Source organism: Bos taurus, chromosome 11 (assembly GCF_002263795.3).
Source record: "Bos taurus isolate L1 Dominette 01449 registration number 42190680 breed Hereford chromosome 11, ARS-UCD2.0, whole genome shotgun sequence".
Taxonomy (NCBI): Eukaryota; Metazoa; Chordata; class Mammalia; order Artiodactyla; family Bovidae; genus Bos; species Bos taurus.
In genome coordinates, this window is record NC_037338.1 from 97,160,751 (window position 1) to 97,182,292 (window position 21,542).

Below are 21,542 nucleotides of genomic sequence, written 5' to 3' on the forward strand. Positions count from 1 at the left end.
CAGATGATACCACCCATAAGGCAGAAAGTGATGAACTAAAGAGGCTCTTGATGAAATTGAAAGAGGAGCGTGAAAAAGTTGGCTTAAAGCTCAACATTCAGAAAATTAAGATCATGTCATTCAGTCCCATCACTTCATGGCAAACAGATGGGGAAACAATGGAAACAGTGACAGACTTTATTTTCTTGGGCTCCAGAATCACTGCAGATGGTGACTGCAGCCATGAAATTAAAAGATGCTTATCCTTGGAAGAAAAGCTATGACCAACCTAGACAGCATATTAGGAAGCAGAGACATTACTTTGCCAACAAAGGTCCATCTAGTCAAAGCTATGGTTTTTCCAGTAGTCATGTATGGATGTGAGAGTTGGACTATAAAGAAAGCTGAGCACCAAAGAATTGATGCTTTTGAACTGAGGTGTTGGAAAAGACACTTAGAGTTCCTTAGAGTCTCCTTGCAAGGAGATCAAACCAGTCAATCCTGTAGGAAATCAGTCCTGAATATTCATTGGAAGGACTGATGCTGAAGCTGAAACTCCAATACTTTGGCCACCTGATGTGAAGAACTGACTCATTGGAAAAGACCCTGATGCTGGGAAAGATTGAAGGCAGGAGGAGAAGGGTATGACAGAGAATAAGATGGTAGGATGGCATCACCGACTTGATTGACATGAGTTTGAGTAAGCTCCAGGAGTTGGTGATGGACAGGGAAGCCTGGCATGCTGCAGTCCATGGGGTCGCAAAGAGTTGGACATACTTAGCAACTGAGCTGAAGATTTATCCATCTTCTCTTTTATAGATTTTCTTATACATGTGTTTGTTTCTTTAATAATTCTCTCTATTAAAATTATAAAGCTAGCTTACATCTTTTTTTGAAAAGTTCTAAAGTTTTGCTATTCACATTTAATCTTTAATTCACCCAGAATTTGATTTTTATGTGAGGCAGAGCTCTAATTAGTCTTTTATTCTACAGTGATTGTCACGTGTCTGCATGCTGTTGTTGTGTAGTTCATGCCTTGGCCCCTGGTGTGTCAGCAACAGCTCCGTCACAGACTGAATGTTCGTGGCTGAGAGGGGCGCACCCTCCACGTGGGTGCCCACCAGCCACGAGGAAACCTCTGTGCCACTGATAATGCTCTCCACGGGGCCCATGGAGGAGGTCCAGGGCTGTGTCCTGGCCTGGCCGTCTGGGGGCGGCAGAGGCAGAAACAGGGCTCCTATTTTCCAGGGGTGTCTCTAGGGCCCTTTGCTTTTTTCTACCCTCCCAACCTCAGGAACCAGCCCTCTCTGTGCCTGCAGTAACCATGGCAGCTGGTCAGAGGTGGAACAAAGAGAGGGCCGTTCCGTGCAGCTCTGATGTGCTCCCTTCACTCCATGTGCATTTTTCAGACTGTATGTTTTTTACTTGTTCACTCAGACATCTGGTCAATATCTGATTGTGTTCCACCAGCAGGGCCTTGGGCTGGGTACTCTGAAAAACACCCAGGGAGTACAGTAGGATCCTTATTTTAAGGAGCAGAAGTAATCGTAAAGAACTAACATTTTTGGAGTATCTGCTACATGCCAGGTCTAAGGCTTTTTTCCAAAATACAGCTTTATTGAAATATAATTAACCTACCAGAAAACCCTCCCCTTTAATAGTGTATAGTCCAGTAGTTTTTTGTATATTCACAGAGTTGTGTAATCTTCAGTTTCAGAATATTTTCATCACCCTAGAAAGAAATCTCAAACCCATTAGCAGTCACTCCCCATCTCCCCATGCCTCCAGGCCCTGGCAACCATGAAACTACTTTCTGTCTGTGGATTTGCCTTTTCTGGAGGTTTCACATAAATGTACAGTATCCTTTCGCTTGTCATAATGTTACCAAGGTTCAGCAGTGTTGAACTTCATTCTGTTTTTATGGCCAAGTAATATTCCATGGTATGGATAGATCACATTTTGTTTATCTGTTCATCAGTTGATGGATATTTGGGTTGTTGCCACCTTTTGCCTCCAAAAACTCAAGTACTTTCCTCTGTCATACAGTTTCCTTAATATTAGAGAAGGTTTGATGCAAGAAGCTATGAGAAGGGAAGATCCTGGAAGAAGAGAGCATAATCCTGACTGGTGGGAGCAGGGAGACGCGGCAGTGGGCTCTGTCAGCCAGGCCCTGAGTGATGAAAGGGAACCATGGGGACAAAGCCTGGAGGTCGCCAGGTGCATTCAGGGAAGGTGAATTTGAGGAGGGAGAGCTGGGGTGTCAGTGGAGGGACCAGCCTGGAGGCGGAGGGAGCCGTGGCAGGCTCGGGACGGAGCCACACATTCATTTCTCTGGCTAAGAAATACCCGAACTTTTAGCTGAAGATTCCTGGCAGGCTTGAGTCTCCATTCAGGATTCAAAACAATAAGATAATGCAAATCAGATCAGAACCAAAACTGAAGACTTCCTGGGCTCGTCACCAGATAAGTCAAAAGGCTCATTTCACTTTATCATTTTCAGAAAGCATTTTGGTCACACCTCCTATTAGAGATCCAGAAGGATGTTGTGCCCACACTGGTCTGAGTAAGGGTGTGGGGCTCCCTGGTTGGCCACTGTCTGACCTGGGCCAAGTGTGTGTGTTTCAGCAGTGAATGATCTAACACTTCAAGAGCCCTTTGAACGCGACTCTTATTCCTAGCGTCTGCCAGATATTTCCTTTGGAATGTCTGCAGAATTTCCTGGCCCTTTGACTGCTTTCTGTCTGCCAAGCACATCTTTGAATTGTGGGTGGGCTCTCTTAAAACACCAGGGTGTGAACGGGTTGATGAAACCCATGGTTAGCAGTCTTTCAATAGCTTCTCCTTGGGCAAGAGTACTTGATCCTGACATTGAAGGACCTCTGACAGTTTTAAGGATTTACTGCCAGCCCCTCTCCAGTCAGCTTAGTTGGGGAGCTGATTTACAAAGTGTTTCTTAGGTTTAAATCCAGCAGATCGTTATTTCTCATTCCATCGAATGAAGTCTTTTAAATTGTTGTTTTTCTTTTCTTAATATTAAAATTTTTTGTTTTTCTTATTATGAAAACCATAAAGAGTTAAAAGGTACAAACTTCTAGTTATAAAATAAATAAGTGATGAGATGTCATGAACAGCATGGCAACTGTAGTTATATTTACTTGTGACTGTGTCACATATTTGAAACTTGCTCAGTGAGGGTAGGTCTTAGAAGACCTCATCACACACACACAATTCTGTAAGTATGTATCATGACAGATGTTAACTAGACTTACTGTGATCACTTCACAGTGTATAGAATGTTGAATCATATGCTGTATAACTGAAACTAATACAATGCTGTATGTTAGTTACACCTCAATAAAAATAAATGTAAAGCAATAACATTAAAGAATACCCATAATGTCAACTGTGCAGAACCAAACAGTAGTTTAATACGTTGCTTTGATTTGTTTAGATCCTTTCCTGTATAGCTAACTTTTAAAAACAAAATATAAGATTGTATTTTTAAAAAATTTATTGGAGTATAGTGGATTTACTGTGTTGTGTTAGTTTCAGATGTACAGAAAGTGAATCATTTATATATATATATATATATATATATATATATATATATATATATATGAAAAAGTGTTAGTTGCTCAGTTGTGTCCGACTCTTTCTGATCCCATGGATTATAGTCCGCCAGGCTCCTCTGTCCATGGAATTCTCCAGGCAGAAATAGTAGAGTGGGTAGCCATTCCTTATCCAGGGTATCTTCCCTGCCCGATGATCGAACCCATGTCTCTTACTTTATTGTCTGAGCCACCAGGGAAGCCCATGTATATACATGTATGTGTGTATATCCATTCTTTTTCAGGTTCTTTTCCCACATAGGTTATTGCAGAACATTGAGCAGAGTTCCCTGTGCTATAGTAGGTCCTTGTTAGTTGTCCGTTGTCAGGGGATGTTTGACTTTAAGGAATCCAATATGTTGTCATTTCTCAAGGATTCTCTGTTCCTAATCAGTTCCTATTCCGGAAACGAGTGAAACAGCACACTGTTCCCAGGACTGAGGTCATAGGATGACACATGTATGAATCCCCTTCAGTGACTCTTTTCTGCATCAGCGACCTTGTATGTATCAGACTATCCATATTGTGACTATTGATAAAATTTCATCCTGTAATCATCTTACTAAAGATAAATAAGCCTGCATTTCTGCTAATAAAGCACCCTTGCTCCATCAGAGCTTGGGTCCCCGTGTCTGTCTTTCTTTCTCTCTCTCTCTCTCTTTCACTTTCTTATCGTCAACTCCGGACCGCCGGGTTCTGGTCCATTAAAGGACCCCAGCAGTCTGTTTTATATATAGCGGTTTGTGTATGTTAATCCCAGTCTCCTAATTTATCCCTTTCCCCACTTTTCCCCTTTCACTGGTTTGATTTGGAGACCTGTGAGTCTGTTTTGTAAATAAGTTCATTTGCATCATTTTTTTTTATTCAATCCCAAGATTGTACTTTAGAAACCACTGTGTAACTTACTCTTTCCCTTCAGCTTCCCTTGTCAGGCGATGTGTCCTCAGCGTCGTTTGAAATGCTGCAGAGTCCTGCGTTGTAAGGACATCCTCTGATCATCGGAAGTGTGTCACTTGCTCCCCTTGTTTGCCTCTACACTGTTCAGACTCCGCTTCCTACCAGGCTTTGGCCCCAGAGCCCTCCCCTTGCCCCTGTGGCCCACCCGTCAGCCTCATCTTCCCCTTGCTGCACACAGCTCTGCCTCGAGGTCTCCGGACAGCATCTTCCCATCACAGGCGTCGGCACTGAGGCCCCTCCTCAGAGAGGCCCTCCCTGGTCACCTGTCCCCATTACTCTGCTTTATGTAAGACTCTTAAGACTCCTAAAATCATCTGACATATTTGTTTGTCTACCTGTTTGTTATGCATCGTGCCCCATTGGGAACGTCCCCTGTGGGGTCAGGGCCCAAGTCCACCTCGTCCAGCCCTCTGTCCTCTGCACCTCGTCCACGTCCGGCGCCCAGAAGCTCAGTGTGAAGGAACAAGTGACGATCCACTCTTGTGCACAAAGCTGATGTTCTGCTTCAACTCTCTGCCCAGAAGTGACGTTCCTTGGTCACGGGACATATATAGCTTTAAGGCTTTTGATAGGCAGCACCAAGTTAATGGAATTTAATACTCATTTCAGGAGTAACTGGTATGTCCATGTCCCCCTTATATGGATTGTCTCACATGCTTTCTAGTACGAAGATCCCTGCTCCCCCGCTTAATATATTATGGACATAATTCTCTACATATACGTACTTTGTCTTTTCTAAGAACTGAATATGTGTCCTTCGGTTCTGCATTGGTTCTGCACAGTTGACATTATGGATATTTTTTAATGTTATTGCTTTAAATTTATTTGTATTGAGGTATAACTGACATGCAGCATTATATTAGCTTCAGTTATATAGTATGTGTCCTATGTATGTCCATCACATAGACATACCATAATTTATTTAGCCACAATCCTTTTGTTCCTCAATTTCCTCATCTATAAAATCAGCTAGTAACCGATTATTGCAGTAACTCACGTAGGGCTGTTGTGTTAAATGAGGTGACTTACACTAACGAGAATAAGATACTTGGGGCCAGTCCCGGCACCTAGAACGCACCCAGTGAATGTGCGGTGTTGCTGGGACCCTCGCAGCGTCTAGAACGCAGTGAACAGACTGGAGAGTGGGTTCATCTGTGACGAGTGCAGTCTCTTGCACAAGCCGCTGCATCTCTTCTCTGAGCAAGTGAACCCCCGTGTGTTCTCTTCCTGAGGCCTGCCTGCTGGCTGGAGTGCTCCCTGGTCCCCGTGGGCCCGTGTCCTCCACCCTCCCCTCATGTGGGTGAACTCAGGCGTTCCTGTGTCATGCAGGTTAAAGAGCAGCGTTAGAACACTGGGCCCTGTGTGAGCGCACAGGACCTTTTAAAGCGTTCTAGTTAGTCTGTTTCCTTCTCTTCTCCTGTCATCACAGCAAAGCTCTCCAAACCCATGGGCTTCCAGACTGTTCCCGAGCGCTGTCTTCTCTGCAGCGTTCAGGGATGCCCTTTCTCAGGGCGTCCTCTTCACAGCATTCAGTTCATATGCTCAGTCATGCCCGACTCTGCGACCCCATGAATCCCAGCACGCCAGGCCTCCCTGTCCATCACCAACTCCCGGAGTTCACCCAAACTCATGTCCGTTGAGTCGGTGACGCCATCCAGCCATCTCATCCTCTGTCGTCCCCTTCTCCTCCTGCCCCCAATACCTCCCAGCATCAGGGTCTTTTCCAGTGAGTCAACTCTTTGCATGAGGTGGCCAAAGTATTGGAGTTTCAGCTTCAGCATCACTCTTTCCAATGAACACCCAGGACTGGTCTCCTTTAGGATGGACTGGTTGGACCTCCTTGCAGTCCAAGGGACTCTCAAGAGTCTTCTCCAACACCACAGTTCAAAATCATCAATTCTTCATTGCTCAGCTTTCTTCACAGTCCAACTCTCACATCCATACAGGACCACAGGAAAAACCATAGCCTTGACTAGACGGACCTTTGTTGGCAAAGTAATGTCTCTGCTTTTGAATATGCTATCTAGGTTGGTCATAACTTTCCTTCCAAGGAGTAACCGTCTTTTAATTTCATGGCTGCAGTCACCATCTGCAGTGATTTTGGAGCCCAGAAAAATAAAGTCTGACACTGTTTCCCCATCTATCTGCCATAAAGTGATGGGACCAGATGCCATGATCTTAGTTTTCGGAATGTTGAGCTTTAAGCCAACTTTTGCACTCTCCTCTTTAACTTTCATCAAGAGGCTTTTTAGTTCCTCTTCACTTTCTGCCATAAGGGTGGTGTCATCTGCATATCTGAGGTTATTGATATTTCTCCCGGCAATCTGATTCCAGTTTGTGCTTCTTCCAGCCCAGCTTTTCTCATGATGTACTCTGCATAGGAGTTAAATAAGCAGGGTGACAATATACAGCCTTGACATACTCCTTTTCCTACTTGGAACCAGTCTGTTGTTCCATGTCCAGTTCTAACTGTTGCTTCTTGACCTGCATATAGGTTTCTCAAGAGGCAGGTCAGGTGGTCTCGTATTCCCATCTCCTTCAGAATTTTCCACAGTTTATTGTGATCCACACAGTCAAAGGCTTTGGCATAGTCAATAAAGAAGAAATAAATGTCTGCAGCATTCAGGGATGCCCTTTCTCTGTGGCACTGTTTTCAGTGGCCTGGGTGGTTCTTTGTGTCAGAGAGGCCTGCCTATGGCTTGTCAGCTGTCCCCAAGGCAGGGCCCAGAGGTGCCCTGGTTTTGACCCGGAAGGTGGACCGTCCTTCCCTGGGCTGTGTGTGGGTGCTCTGCTTACTGGATGCTGAGGGGGCAGAGCCAGAGGGCACAGAGCCCCACCTCTGCTCTGACCACGGAGTGACTTTGAGTTAGTTTATGGAAGTTCACCAAGCCTCATTTTCTCATCTGTAAACTGAGGGGGAAGTAGTACCCCTTGCATCAGGTGATTGGGAGGATTCAGTGAGACTCTGCACAGAAGCTGCCTGGACCAGAGCCCCGACAACAGTGAGTACTCAGCCGGGATCCCTGCCCCTCTACCTGTCCTCAAACCAGGAGGCTTTCCTGCAGTTATGCTCAGGGGTTCCTTCCCGCGCCCATGGGCTCTCTGGGCTTCCTGAATACACATTTCCTTCTGGGACTGCCTCGTGGTCATGCAGAATGTGACCTCTGAGCTGGAGCCCGAGAAGGAAGGAAGTCGGGGGCCTGGGCTGCATGAGCCAGAGGCTGAGCCCAGGCCGGGCAGGCAGCTGTACAAGGCCCTGGTGTGGTTCTGCCAGGCTTGGGGCCGCGGCTCCTCCACATGCTCCTGTTCCCTTGGGGGACTCGGCAGTGGAGAAGGCACGTGCAGCTTTGGACGCTGTCACACACTGGGACACACTAAGGAGATGACAGGAGCCGGGTCACGCTGTACCCGCAGGAGCATCCCTGTGGTCCTCGCAGTAATGGCTTCTCTCCAGGGAGTATCGCCCCCATCCTGTCTTCCATGAGACATCTCCCCAGCTCTCTTGAGTTTTTAAAATTAAAATTCACTTTTCTGTTTTTAACAAAGTGATGCCTACACAGTTAAATCAGAGAGTACTAAGGGACTTTTAATAAAGTATAGCCAGCCCGGCCCTGTCTCTGCCTGCTCTCCCTGTTTCGTTCCCCAGAGGCAGTTACTTTCAGCTCTTTTAGATTTTTTCGCTTCTGGTACTTCATCTCCATATCTCTAAGTAATGTGACTGTACTGTTTATTTCTTGATCGCCTATCCTGCACATGTAGTTTTCTCGTGTTCTCCGCCTATCAGGCAGTATCACAGTTTTGGAACATTAGTGGGCAGCGTTTATATATCATAACAAGGCAAACATTGGGTAGCACTGGATCAAGTGATGCAGCAGGACTGGAGATTCTTTCTTGTAACCATTTCCTGTTCTTGGAATTAGTTCTTGGCTTGTCTCTTTCATTTACTTCCTTGTCTAGATGCCTACTGAGTTTTACATGAGAATTTAGTTTTTCCTTAAAGTTTTCAGGTTAGTTACTAAGTTATATTTTCACGCAGAGCTTCAGGCCTGTAAATGCTCGCACGTCTGTCCCTCGCCCATCCGCACCTCTTCCCAGGGTGCAGTCCACATTGCCCCCTCCCCCAGAGACGGCCCGCATTGCTCTTCTTTCCACGACCTGCTCTCCTTTCCCTCCGTCCAGGCTGTCCCCGGGCTGTCTTGTGTGGGGCCTGTCCAGGAGCTCTAGGTTCCTCTGTATGATTCAGTCCCCAGTCATGCTGGCACATCCTCCCCTAGGCTCCCCAGAAAAGGCAGCGGGATGAACTTTGTGAGTCCTTGGATGTCTGCTAAGATCTTCTACCTTCATGCTTACTTGACGCTGGTTGAGGTGGAGAAATCCAGAAATCCTTGGAATTTTGAAGAGGTTGTTCGTGCCTTAGTTTTCAGTGTTGCTGAAGAGAAGTCGAGTGCATTCTGATTCTGTTCCTCTGTATGTGGCCTGTTACTTCTCTCTGGAAGTTTTAAGGGCGGTTTTTTCATCCCAAAATCAATGGGATTCTCCATGGCTGTGCTTCGGGGTGGACTTTTTTATTCACTGTGCTAGAACTCTCAGGATCTCCTTACTGTGGAAGCTCACTTTTTCTTATGTTTTTTATTTCCCTTTCTGGAATTTCATTGTTGGATACTATATTGATTCTTCGGTTTTCTTAGGGTTTTTTTTTTTTTTCCCATCTCTAGTTTCTCTCTTCACCTTTGTATTTTATCTTCTGGGAGATTTCTTCAATTTTCTCCTCCAATATGTTTTTTTTTTTTAATGTTTAATTTTAGCTACAGGTTTTTATGTCTAAAGTCCATGTGTTGTCTTAAATTGTTCCTTTTAAAATGTTTTCCACAATATTCTATTCTCGTTTTAAAAAAAGTGAAAGTGTTAGTTGATCAGCTGTGTCCAACTCTTTGCAGCCCCGTGGACTGTCCATGAAATTCTCCAGGCAATAATACTGGAGTGGGTGAGCCATTCCCTTCTCCAGGGGATCTTCATGACTCAGGGGTCGAACCTGGGTCTCCGGCATTGCAGGCAGATTCTTCCCTGTCTGAGCCACCAGGGAAACCCAGTTCTTTCTTGGTGACTGTGTATCTTCACTTATTCCTCTGAAGATATTCATTACAGGTTTGGTTGTTAATTCTTTAGCTTTTGTTGTTTCCTCCTGTTTGCTGTGCTATCTTCAGGTTCCCTTTCTTCTAATAATTTGGACCCTGTTGTCATATTTGAGACTCCCCCAGTGCCTGGTAATTCTTTGTTGTCAGTTAAGAGCCAGGCCCTAGCTCCTAGGGTCGGAGCCCTGTGGTAGGGGTGGGGCCTGATGACTGGTGGGCTGCACAGCAGCTGGTGCACCAGGGAGCTGGCTCTTGTAACCGTAACCAGAGACCTCAGAGCCTGTGGGTGCTGGTCTTCTCTCTGGCACTCTTTAATTTCTCCAGAGACACATCCTTCAATTTGCAACATTTAGGGGTACACCTGGCTCCCAAGGTTCCAAAAGCAGGAAGGAGGGTGGGCCTGGAAGGGACAGGGGAGGGCCCACCTTTCAGTCACTGTTCAGCTCAGTGTGCATATTTATTACCCTCTGCTCTGACTCTGGAATTTTACTTCCTCCTTCACCTCCTTCCCCACCAGCTGGTGTCCTGGAGCTCTGAGCCCTGCTGATCCCATCTCTGCAGAAAATACTTCTGAAGCAGAGTGGGGCTCTAGGAATCTTAATGGCTTTGTTCTGCCTGTCTCCAGTTCTAAACTCGCATCCCACCCATCTCCAGGCCCTCCACCCTCATCCCAATGGTATCTGGGGCCCTGGGTATCTGTCCCCCCTCCTCTGCTGCACCCTGGACCTTCCACTTCCCACGTCTCCACAGACCCGATGGCCTCTGCCTCGTGCTGTACTCCTCTCTTGCTCTTTATTTTAGTGGCTCTGTACTGTCTCCACTAGGTTGTCATTTTAGAAGAATGTTGGCGGGGAGAGCGGTAAACCCAAGTGCCCTGTCTGTCACTGCCCACCTCTTCCTCCACAGAGGCAGCTCCTATACTGGGAAGATGGGAGAAGGAGAGGGAGGGTCTGAGTGTGTGAGTGTGTAAGAGGGGGGTGTGTGTGTGTGCATGCACGTGTGAACCCCTACGACAGACACGCCCGGGGCACTGCAGCCGGCAGCAGCATTGGGCATCCTCTAGTCATTTTGGGAACAAGACAGGGTACAGATAAAACCGAAGGAATAAGTGGCCTCGCTGTTGAAATTGGGGTTTGACCTGTGAGTGGTGATTTTGAAGGGGACACATACATTCAGCTCAAGGGATTAAGTCCTGGAAATTTCATTTTTTAAATTTGTATTACCTTACTCCAGCAGCTAGCGGGGTTTCTTGGTTTTTCACAGTTTGCTGCAGACCTACAGGCTGATTTGTCCATTCACTCCTTCAGCCAGTTGTGGTTGAGCCCGTGTGTATCAGGCAGGATGCTGAGTACAGGGAATAAATGGCCATTGGACATCGTCCTCGGCTTGGCGAAGCTTTTGTCAGTGGCGGGGCAGTAGAGCCGGCAAAGGTTAATCACACAAGTACATAATCTGTGTTGAAGACCAGGTCTAGTCCCAGAGATGGGAAGGAACCCCAGGGACCAGAGGCTGGAGCTGAGCCCTCATGTGACAATGCAGGGCTTTTCAAATCCTGATGTAGTGTGTTGTAGCTATAAAAGCGTGTTTCACATCGTCACGTTTGCGTAGACCTGTCAGTTGGCAGTGGCTTCATGGGATCGTCATGTTTACGTAGACCTGTCTGTTGGCGCTGGCTTCACGGGGTCATCACGTTTGCGTAGACCTGTCTGTTGGCGCTGGCTTCACGGGGTCGTCACGTTTGCGTAGACCTGTCTGTTGGCGCTGGCTTCACGGGGTCGTCACGTTTGCGTAGACCTGTCTGTTGGCGCTGGCTTCACGGGGTCGTCACGTTTGCGTAGACCTGTCTGTTGGCGCTGGCTTCACAGGGTCGTCCCATTTGCATAGACCTGTCTGTTGGCGCTGCCTTCATGGGGTCGTCACGTTTGCGTAGACCTGTCTGTTGGCGCTGGCTTCATGCGGTTCCGGGTGAGCACTGAGGCAGGTCTCGTGCATTATCCCCTCTGTCCCCACAGTGCCCTCAGGGGTGGGGTTTGCTTAAGCCTGGAATGTCAGGTTGGGGTCTGCTGTACCTAGAGTCCTCTTCCTCCACCCACAGCCTGCCTCCCTGTCCCCCACTTCCCATCCTGGGACTCAAGACTGAGTTCACAGGGACAGAGTTTAGATGTGAACTTCTGTGGGGCACCCATGTAGCTACTGACCACATACTTACCTCATATGCTTGGTCACTTCAGTCATGTCCGACTCCTTGTGACCCTATGGACTGTAGCCTGCCAGGCTCCTCTGTCCATGGTGTTCTGCAGGCAAGAACACTGGAGTGGGTTGCCATTTCCTTCTCCAACTTACCTCGTAGCTAGTCTAGCTTGCCATGGGGAGAGTTTAGGTTGAGAACTTGCTCCAGGGAAGGCAAGCTGTGAAGGCCCAGCCTTGTTCCTCCAGGGACTTCCCTAGTCCTGCTGCTGAGCCAGATCTGGGCTCCCCACACCTCAAGCAGCCTTGGAGGTGGATCCAGCCCAGGCTGTGGACCCCTGGCTGCAGGCACCTTTGTGTTCTGCACATCCACATCCACCCATGCACACCCACATCCACCCATGCACACGCATGTGCACACGCACACCCACACACACGCTTCTCTCCCTCCTCTTCTGTCTCACTCTCACCTCCCTTCTCACTCCCCTTGGCTGGGGTTGGAGGGCGTTACACGTTTTCACTTCACCGCACGTGAGCTGTGGCTCAGGGCAGAGCTGGGCCATGGTGGACCTTGTTGAATGGGTATCAGGAGCAGGTTGGAGGCCTGTTAACTGCAGGGACAGAGGGAGGGAAGGGGGCCTCTGAGGAGGGAGCAGGCCTGCTCCTGCTTCCCTCTCCCCTCTTTGCATTCCTGCACCGGCCTCTTCGTCATACCAGGGTGTCTTCTCATTCAGAAAAGGGAAGATTCTAGCAGTGGGGTGAGAGAAGGGAATCCTCATTTTCAAACCCTGGAAACGATGGCCTTGAATGAGGGGGCACACCACCCCATGGTAGCCAGGAATACCCTCCTGAACCCCCAGGCTTTTCCGTGGAAGGCTGGAGGTACCACAGCCTTTGCATGTTCTGCAGACTCTCTGTTTTTTGTAAAAATTTATCAAAAATAATATTTATTATAGAGAAACTACATAGGTTCCCTTCTTTGTTTGTTCCTGTGGCATCTTGTCACATTTTAATGGTTCCAAAATTGCAATGCATCTGAGAAATTGGTTTCTGCAATTTGACATGATGTTTCTTTTTTTCCTAAAGGAGCGTTCTTTAAATCCACAGGTGATTCTCAAATGGCTACATCTTTGAACTGAGGAAATACAAGTACAGTTTGGGAAACAAAAATCTTTCAAACATGGAACATGTGGGAGAAGACAAAGCATAAGGGATCCTTGGTGGTAGAAGTTGGGGCCACGGCCTCAAATCTCAGGTTTTCTGAGGAACTTTATGTGTGACCATTGTGGGGACAAGTGCGGACAAGGCCTGGTCTGTTCGGCCGTGTTTCTTTTTGTGGGAGTGACATACTTGAACCAGACTGTCCCTGAGATTGTCACCATACCATTCCTCCTTCAGATTTCAGGTCAAACATCTTTGCACATTCAGCACGAGGACCCTTCTTTTCCCGTATGGCATTTATGAACTTACCAATTGTTCGGTGTGAAAGCAAGCCCTTTTCTTTTGCCAGTTGGCCTTTGGTCTTTTCAGGGGCTCCCTCAGAGAACATGGACGTGGGGGCTCTGGGACCCTCCTGGTGGAGTCGGCCCCCACACTCCGGGCTTCGCACGTGACAGTCCGAGTCGTGTGGGCCTGCTGTGCAGTGTGGACACAGGACGGGGCAGAATCAGGGCAGTTTTGTGTAAAGAACAAAGGCGTTTTCAGCAGTTTGTGAGGACAGCCCGGAGCTTGTCAGATCAAGGAAGGCTTCCCATAGTCTTCCCCAGTGGCTCAGCTGGTAAAGAATCTGCCTGCCGATGCAGGAGACTCAAGAGATGTGGGTTCAATCCCTGGGTTGGGACAATTCCCCAGAGAAGGAAACGGCAACCCACCCCAGTATTCTTGCCTGGAAGATTCCATGGACAGAGGAGCCCGGCTGGCTACAGTCCATGCGGTCGCAAAGAATCAGACCCAACTGAGCACACATGCCTCCCACAGTCTAAGCCTCAGAAGGAGGAGCAGGGAGATTCCAGAGTGCACTTCAGGGGGCCAGCTGCAGAGGGCACTGCTCCCCAAAGGGGCCCTGCTCCCAGTCTTCTTGGAGTCCCGTTAGGGTGCAGCCAGGATGTGGATTCCTCTGACCTGTTAGGTGCTGAGGGAAGCAGCAGCACAGAGCCTGATTGTTCCTTAACGAGCATCGTGGAGAGAATGGGGAGAGCATGTCCCGGCCAGCCTTCCCCTCCTCTCCCGTCTCCTCGTGAGCTCTTCCCACTGATGGCCTTGGTCCCATGGCCCAGGGCCCAGGCCCTGTAAGACTCACATCAAGGCTGGCTTCATCCTTGAACGCGTCTTGAAACTAAAAGTGAAAAGTGCTAGTCCCTCAGTCATGTTCGACTCTTTGCAATCCCAGGGACTATAGCCTGCCAGGCTCGTATGTCTATGGAATTCTCCAGGCAAGAATACTGGAGTGGGTTGCCTTTTCCTTTTCCAGAGAACTTCCCAACCAAGGGATCGAACCCAGGTCTCCTGCATTGCAAGCAGATTCTTTACCATCTGAGCCCCCAGGGAAGCCCTTAGAGGGAAATTCCTACAGCCATATACGAGACTATGGCTCCTCAGTGAGACTAGAAACTAGCAGCTGAGTCTTTTTTTTTATTTTCCTATCACGCTGGTTTTCAACCTTGAATTCCACTCACAGAACTTGTGCTGAAAAGAAGCGGGGCAAGGCAAACCTCCCTGACGCCCTGCCCGCCCCCCGCGCCCAGTGATAGCAGCCCCTGGCCAGCCCAGTCAGCCCCGGGGCAGGAAGCTGTGCCAGGCGTCTGGCAGGCGGGCCCCTCTCAGGTGGCATTTCACGCCCCATTCTTCCCTCTGCGCCCTGTACCGTCCCCGGAGTGACTGGTAATGAGCACCGTAACGCGCTGACTTCTCCAGTCCCTTCTCGGTCCACGACAAACAAAAGTTCCTCTTTTCTCATTAGAAGCACTTTTGTCAGGGTGTCTTTAATCAATGACTTCCCCAGGGACAGTATTTTTAGAAGTTGTATTTTTCACACTCTCCCTTGGCCCCTCTTGGAAAAATCTCTTCCCAGGGCCTGGTGAAGGGGACTAATGAGATGCTGCGCGAGTCCAGGCGGAGTTAACTGGCGCAGGCACGGAAGCCCCTCGCGCCCGCCCTCCGTGGCCCCTGCCTCACCTGTGTCCTCCTCCCCGTCTCTCTGGTGCAGGTTGCTCAGACAGCAGATGGTGTGGACGCTGACCTCTGGAAAGACGGCTTATTTAAATCCAAGGTTACCCGATACCTGTGCTTCACGAGATCCTTTTCCAAAGAAAATGTAAGTCTAGCTTTCCGTTTGCTAAGTGAGCACAAGTCATTTCCATTCGTGTTTGAAAATTTCCTCACTTTTTTGGTGGTGGTTTGTTTTCATCGCTGTGTTAATTTATTGGTGGTTTTAAGTAAACAGGGTAGGATCAGCAGCCACCACTGGGTTTCATTTATTAACAGTATTATTAACCACATACCCAAGTGTGCCGTGAGTTCCATTAAAACCTGTTTTCCAAAGGAAACACGGAAAAGATTTCTCTCACAGCTCTCATCCTGCCTGCCTTTCATCGAGTAACAAATTGCAGGGTAGTATGATGGGAACATAGCCAGAAGATGCCCCACGGTCACCCCTGCCCGAGACTTTCTCCCCAGGTCTCTCTGCCACGTGACCTTTCATTGTTTCGGCAGGTAGGTATCCACCACACATGCAGATTACTTTTACTGTGTTGTTTTTAATACTTAAGCCCATAAATTAGGAAAGTTTAAAGGCACTTACTAAAGGTGTTCTAATAGGTGGTTTAGAAAAAAGAGAAGTGGCTCTTGTGAGTCTCCTTTCCATGTGAGGCCTGTCCTGGGCACTCTGCAAATATGCTGCCTCCATCCTCAGACTCTTAAAGTAATAGCTCCTGAGATCAGGGAGTTTATGTGCTTGTCTAAGGACACCTGTCTTCCCTAACCCTAATAGGGAGCAGTCAGATTTTCATTTTTAGGGGTGCCATTTTATTTTGGGCCTAAATGCAAAACAAAAATCAGATGGGAAATATTTTTATTGTTTTTTTATTGTTTTTATAAATCTTATGGCAACAATAAAATATGTTCATAAGTGATTTAAAAAATAATCAGGTTCAAGCATCCCCATTCAGAAGCCTGGAAGGGAAAAGATCACCGTCTTTCTCTCTGTCACAAGCCCACAGCCCCGTGGTCCCATCACAGTCCTCGTGCGTCCCTGAAGCATTTTCTGGCTGTGGCTCGTCACATGGATCTGTGGTCCACACTCTTGTCCAGCAGCTGTTCCCATTTGTTGATAAGTGTTTGTTAGGAAAATGATTTCTAACATACTCAGGGAAGACTCGTTGCTCTCATTTTTTCCCACTCATGATGCGAGTAATAAATACTCACTGTAAAGGACAGAGCTCCTGATGGAGGAGGGAAGTTCCTGGCAACTGGGCCCGCGGTGGGTCTGAGCAGGACCTTCAGGTCACAGAGCAACAAGGAGACCCCAGGGGCAGGTCTGAATCCGGTCACAGAGCAGCGAGGAGACCCCAGGGGCAGGTCTGAATCCGGTCACAGAGCAGCGAGGAGACCCAGGGGCAGGTCTGAGGTTGGGTCACGGTGCAGCGAGGAGACCCCAGGGGCAGGTCTGAAGGCCGGTTACCTTTCCAGATGTCAGGCCTGTGACATTTGGGCAGTGCCCCTGGCTCCATCCCTCCATCCTGCGTCCATAAACACCTATGGTGCTCTCTCGTCCCCTTTGTCCTTGGAGGTTACCTATACCCTCTTTGAAACCATCCATATTCTTAGCGTTTGTCACCTCTGTTCTGCTGCTGGCTGCCCCTTTCCGCGGGAAGTCCGCGTGTTCACTGCGTGCAGGGCTGCGGGACCACCTCCTGAGGCTTGAGCAGCACGTGTCCACACCCGTACTCTGCCCAGCGGTTTCGCACGTTCACTCCTGACCTGCACTCAGCCTCAGCCCCTCCTGCTGAAGAGGAGTCCGCGGCTGCAGAGGACAGATGATCTCATTGGCTGTTTTTGATTTCTGTTTTTGTTGCATTTCCTTGAAGGCTTATAGGGTGTCTGTACTCTCGGCCCGAAGAGCCCCTGATCCCTTGGAGTAGGGACACTAAAAAGTTAAAAAATGACAGAGAGAAGTCACTGGGGCTTGTTAATTTTAGTGTCATGGGTAAGTGGATGGTAGAAAATAGATCGATCTAATCATTTGTCAAACATTCAGGAGATGTGTGTTGAGTGCCTACTTTGCATCTCTTACTCTGTGAGGGCCAGGCAGGCATGGTGAGGTGCCTGTGGGAGAGGATGTAAGACGAGGACAAGAGCAGTGGGAGAATCCCCTGCCCCCCTTTTGAGGCAGTAAGGAAATTAGGTGCATTTTATTTTCAGAAAAAGAATGAATGGGTCCTGTAGTGAGACACAGAAGGAAGGCAGTTCAAAGGGGGGGCAGGGGCCCCCTTGCCAGCTGAGGAGTAGAGCAGGAATGAGCCATATTTTAATCTGTTACAGCCGGTCTGTCCCAGTCCCGCTGTCAGAGCCAAGACTTTGCATGGCATAATTTTTTACAACTGCAAAGGAGGGATGTAGAATCTCAAGACTGGACGGATTCTTAATTAGGCGACTTGAGACTCCCTGTGTAGGAGTTTGGGGAGACTCCTCTGGAACCTGAATTCCTTTCCCCCAATAATGCTGTTAACACAGAATCCTGGCTTTGGAGTGACATTGCTTCCTGGGGAAGGATCGAGATTAATTGCACTTTTCATGCCCTGTACTTTCTGCATTACCTGTAATAATAATGTACATAGATTAGGTAGGGAGGATATTAAACAGAAGGATTTATGAACATTTGAATATTAAGTTGGTTATCTGTGGCTACCTTAAATGCAAGGTTGTCAAAAATAATTACAGTATACTAGCAAATACTGGCTACCAGAGACAATATAAATACCCTGAGTCAGTGCATATTGGGCTTTTGGCATGAATCATTTGCTCAACAAGGATTGGGAATATGTTCTTCATATTTATGAGGAGGAAATGAAAGAGAGCACAGGATGGGGGAAGGGAGAGGAACAGGCAAAATTAATGGTGTCGCAGACCTACTGTATTAAACCCGGTGCAGCGGCAGCCCGGGGCGCCGAGGGACCTCACTTGGGCTGCAGGAAGCTCTGACAGTGCAGCCTCCCATTCCATGTGCACCGGAGGGGGGTCTTCATGCCTCTTTTAATGGCTGCACCACTGACGTCCTGGCTTTATGATCAGGGACGTTCGTAGAGTGTGGAGGGTGAGGTCGCTAAGTGGTTTGCAGTTGACTTCTGTTAAAACCCAACTTGTCAGATAGAAGACGTTGGAGAAGGATATTGATGAACGCCCATCCATCTACAGGGCAGGGAAACATACCCAGCTGTTAATTTCTCAATGCAGAAAGCAGTGATGACATGGAAAAGCAACTGCCATGAAAAAAAAAAAATGTATGATAGATTAGATCAGACGATTCTGAAAGCAGCTGATGTTTGCGAGTTGGGTTAATGGTTCCAACCCTTCCTCCATGGTCAGAGATTTATTCCGTGTAGGGTTCCACTCTCCACTTGCTGTGCTGGCCTGTGTGTTGTTTTCCTAGACCCAGCTACCTGAAATGTAATCATTTTAAATCCTCCTCAAATACCAGCTTTTGAGAGAGATGGCTTTCTGACCACAGTGCCGAGAAAACACTGGTCATAGTTTACACTCGACACTTTGACCTTCATGGCTAAATTTCAGGAATTTATTTCATTTGTGTACTTTTGGTTTATAATGCACTTATTAACTATACTTTTAATATTTTTGTTGGCATTATTTAGATTTGTCGTCCGAGCAAGTCCATTTTGATTTCAGATTCTGAGTGGCCCGTCTGGTTGAAAATGTACCCCAAAATAGTAATTTATTCAGCAGTAATTATTGAGTACCTACTGTTTGCCAAGATCTATGCTAGGCTTGGATGTATAGTAGTAGCAGAGATGGTTTTGGTCCTCGTGGTTCTTAAACCCTGGTGGGGAAGCAGATACTACATAAAAACCTCACAAAGAAGATACTACCTAAAAACCTCACAAACATGCCATTAGAAACTTATACGAAGGAAAGTTGAGCGTGCCAAGAGAGAACAAAGCATAGAGTATAGATGATAGGAGTTCCCTGCTTGGTTTTCAGTGATGGTGTTGGCACTGGGCAGGACGGGCGGGGCCGCAGAGACTGAGGGCCACACCCTTCTCTGAGCAGGCCAGGCTTGACTCCAGAGGAACTGCTGTGCAGGGCAAGGTGGTGGGGTCGTCTAGGAATGCAGAACAAGTAAACCACGTGTGTGCTTATGGGGGCTTAGGCATTTCTGGAAGACGGGCATGCCAAGTGCGTTGTTAGCATCCTAACAGGAGAGATTTGGGATGGGAAGGCATCATTCTTTTTCTAACTGGCTCTAACTAGAGAGAGGGGGAGCTAAGTTGTAAATGACTCTGAAGATGTTAATGAAACCTCCGAGGTGGCCCCACTTTGTTTAAGTTGTAGGGTAGATCTCTCTAGAGCTCGTTTCCAACTTGAAATTCGGGCTGCAAGTGCCAGGGCATTTGCAAAGAATTCTCTCTTGCAATTATAGGACTGCATGCCATCTTCGAAGATATTTTTGCTCTGGTTACGGCAAACTGTGCACTGTGGACCCTGTGCACCACCACTAAGCAGAAGCTTTAAGAGACCCCTGTGCACGTCATTTTAGAAGATGTGTAATATTAGGCAGCAGGGCTTTCCCACTCTGTGTGAGTTTACGATTTGTGGGGTTTTACAGAACATATCTAGCCACCGAAATGCGTGTCAATATGCAGAGACCAGGGATCACTGGGGAGTGTGGTTGATTCTCTGTTAGAGATGTAGCTCCCCCGCCTCCCGGTGCAACAGCCACCCCGGGAATGTGCTCTTCTAAACCTGCTGCCCCGAGAGCTAATGCTCAGGGCTAAGGGGCCACATGGCCCCGGGACGTGGGTGCACAGCTGCTCTCTGCTCAGTTACATCTCGGGCATCTCCTGAGCCACTCATTCTGCTAACCAAGGCCACGTCTAGGTGAGTGGCCTTGAGGTTCTGCAGACGAAATCCTTTTCTGGGGGCCACCAGAGTCCCCGTGTAGCTGCTGGGGATCATTAACTGGCACCTACTCTAATTAACCTGCTGTCGTAAAGCTGCATGAGTCATTGTGTTAAATATGCCTTTTGAAGCCAGAATGGCAGACCCACCACAGGCGTGTTCAGATTAATCGTCTATATCTCTTTTCTTTCTTCCCAAGAGCCATTTAGGGAATGTGTTAGTGGACATGAAGCTCATCGACATCAAGGACACTCTGCCTGTCGGCTTCATCCCGATTCAGGAGACGGTGGACACACGTGAGTCACCCTCTGGCCCTCCTCACCACAGTGAGCGTTTTCTTCCTCCAGGTGTATGTGTAGACATTTTTATGTGCGGTTTGCTTCAGAAACATTTTAGGCGGCCTTACTGCGTGCACACAAATAAACCCTGCTGCTTCTGACATGTGTCTGACTTGGCTCTCCTTTGGCATGTTCTGGGTAGGGGCGTGAAAGTGAGCAGAACTCACCCTTTTCTCTGAGATTGGGGCTCCCCGCTGGATCAGTTCACTTGGGAAACCGGTTGTAGTTTGTCCTTAGCCCATCCTCCAGCAATGCTGAAGCCAAGCTTCGCACAAGACCCAGAAGCAAAAGGAAAAAAAACCAACAAGTGCCCTGATAACCCCCACTTTTGGTTCTTGGAGCGTACAGGAAAAGTCAGAACCAGAAAGACTGCAAGTTAGAGTCCTCAAGATCTGAAATTGAGGGAAGACCCTGAGCCACATGGAGCAGGAGTGAGTGGCTGACATGTCAGAAGCTTCTTCAGGATCGCGTGGCAGTTTGAGGTTCTTGTCGAGGTGTCAGTCATTAAACAGGGCTGGAAACCTCTGCGTGGCTGAGCCTCCTCAGTTTGATATACGGCGACTAACTTGCTTTATTTTATATTACTTAGGACCAGTGTTAGGATATCCACAAGAGTGATGTGGCAAATAAGAAACAAATCCAGAGAATCCTTCCTTTATCATACACGATCCATTATGAAACTTTGCATCTCACTTTTTGTCGCACATACTTTGTTTTTCCCATTTTAGACCTACTTTTTTTGGGGGGAGGGGCTGTTTTCCTGCAAACGTTTCTTATAGATCAGACTTTCCATATCCACACGGATCCCACAGAGCTATTATTTTAATGAAACAAGTGGATTCCATTGGTAGCATACTTTTGTTAATGCTCTCTTCACTTTTGGACATGGGTCTACTTCTAGTTGTTTGTTATTAACATGTATTAGCAATAATTTCACAGCAGTCAGTATTTAGTATGTATTTACTATGTAGCCCCTATCGTGAATGTTCTACATACTTGATCCCATTTGATCTTCAGAAGACCCCTGAAGATAGGTACCTATTTGGAGATAGGTATTATTAATACATACCCATTTCACATATGAGAAAAATGAGGTGCATTAGCAACTTAAGGATTAAAGAGCTTATCCAAGGTTACACATCTAGAATGGAATGGAAAGAATACACGGAGGAACTATATAAGAAAGATCTTAATGAACTGGATTACCGTGA

General features: G+C 47.6%; 1 protein-coding gene across 3 annotated transcripts in view; it reads left to right on the forward strand.

The window, feature by feature from the left end:
• MVB12B (multivesicular body subunit 12B) overlaps positions 1–21,542 on the forward strand; it is a 194,579-nt gene that overhangs the window by 48,705 nt on the left and 124,332 nt on the right. For all 3 annotated transcript variants that reach the window (XM_024999576.2, XM_024999574.2, XM_024999575.2), the window contains exons 3-4: positions 15,069–15,176; positions 20,193–20,289. In XM_024999576.2, the coding sequence (XP_024855344.1) occupies positions 15,069–15,176; positions 20,193–20,289 (205 nt within the window). The remainder of the gene's footprint in view (positions 1–15,068; positions 15,177–20,192; positions 20,290–21,542) is intronic.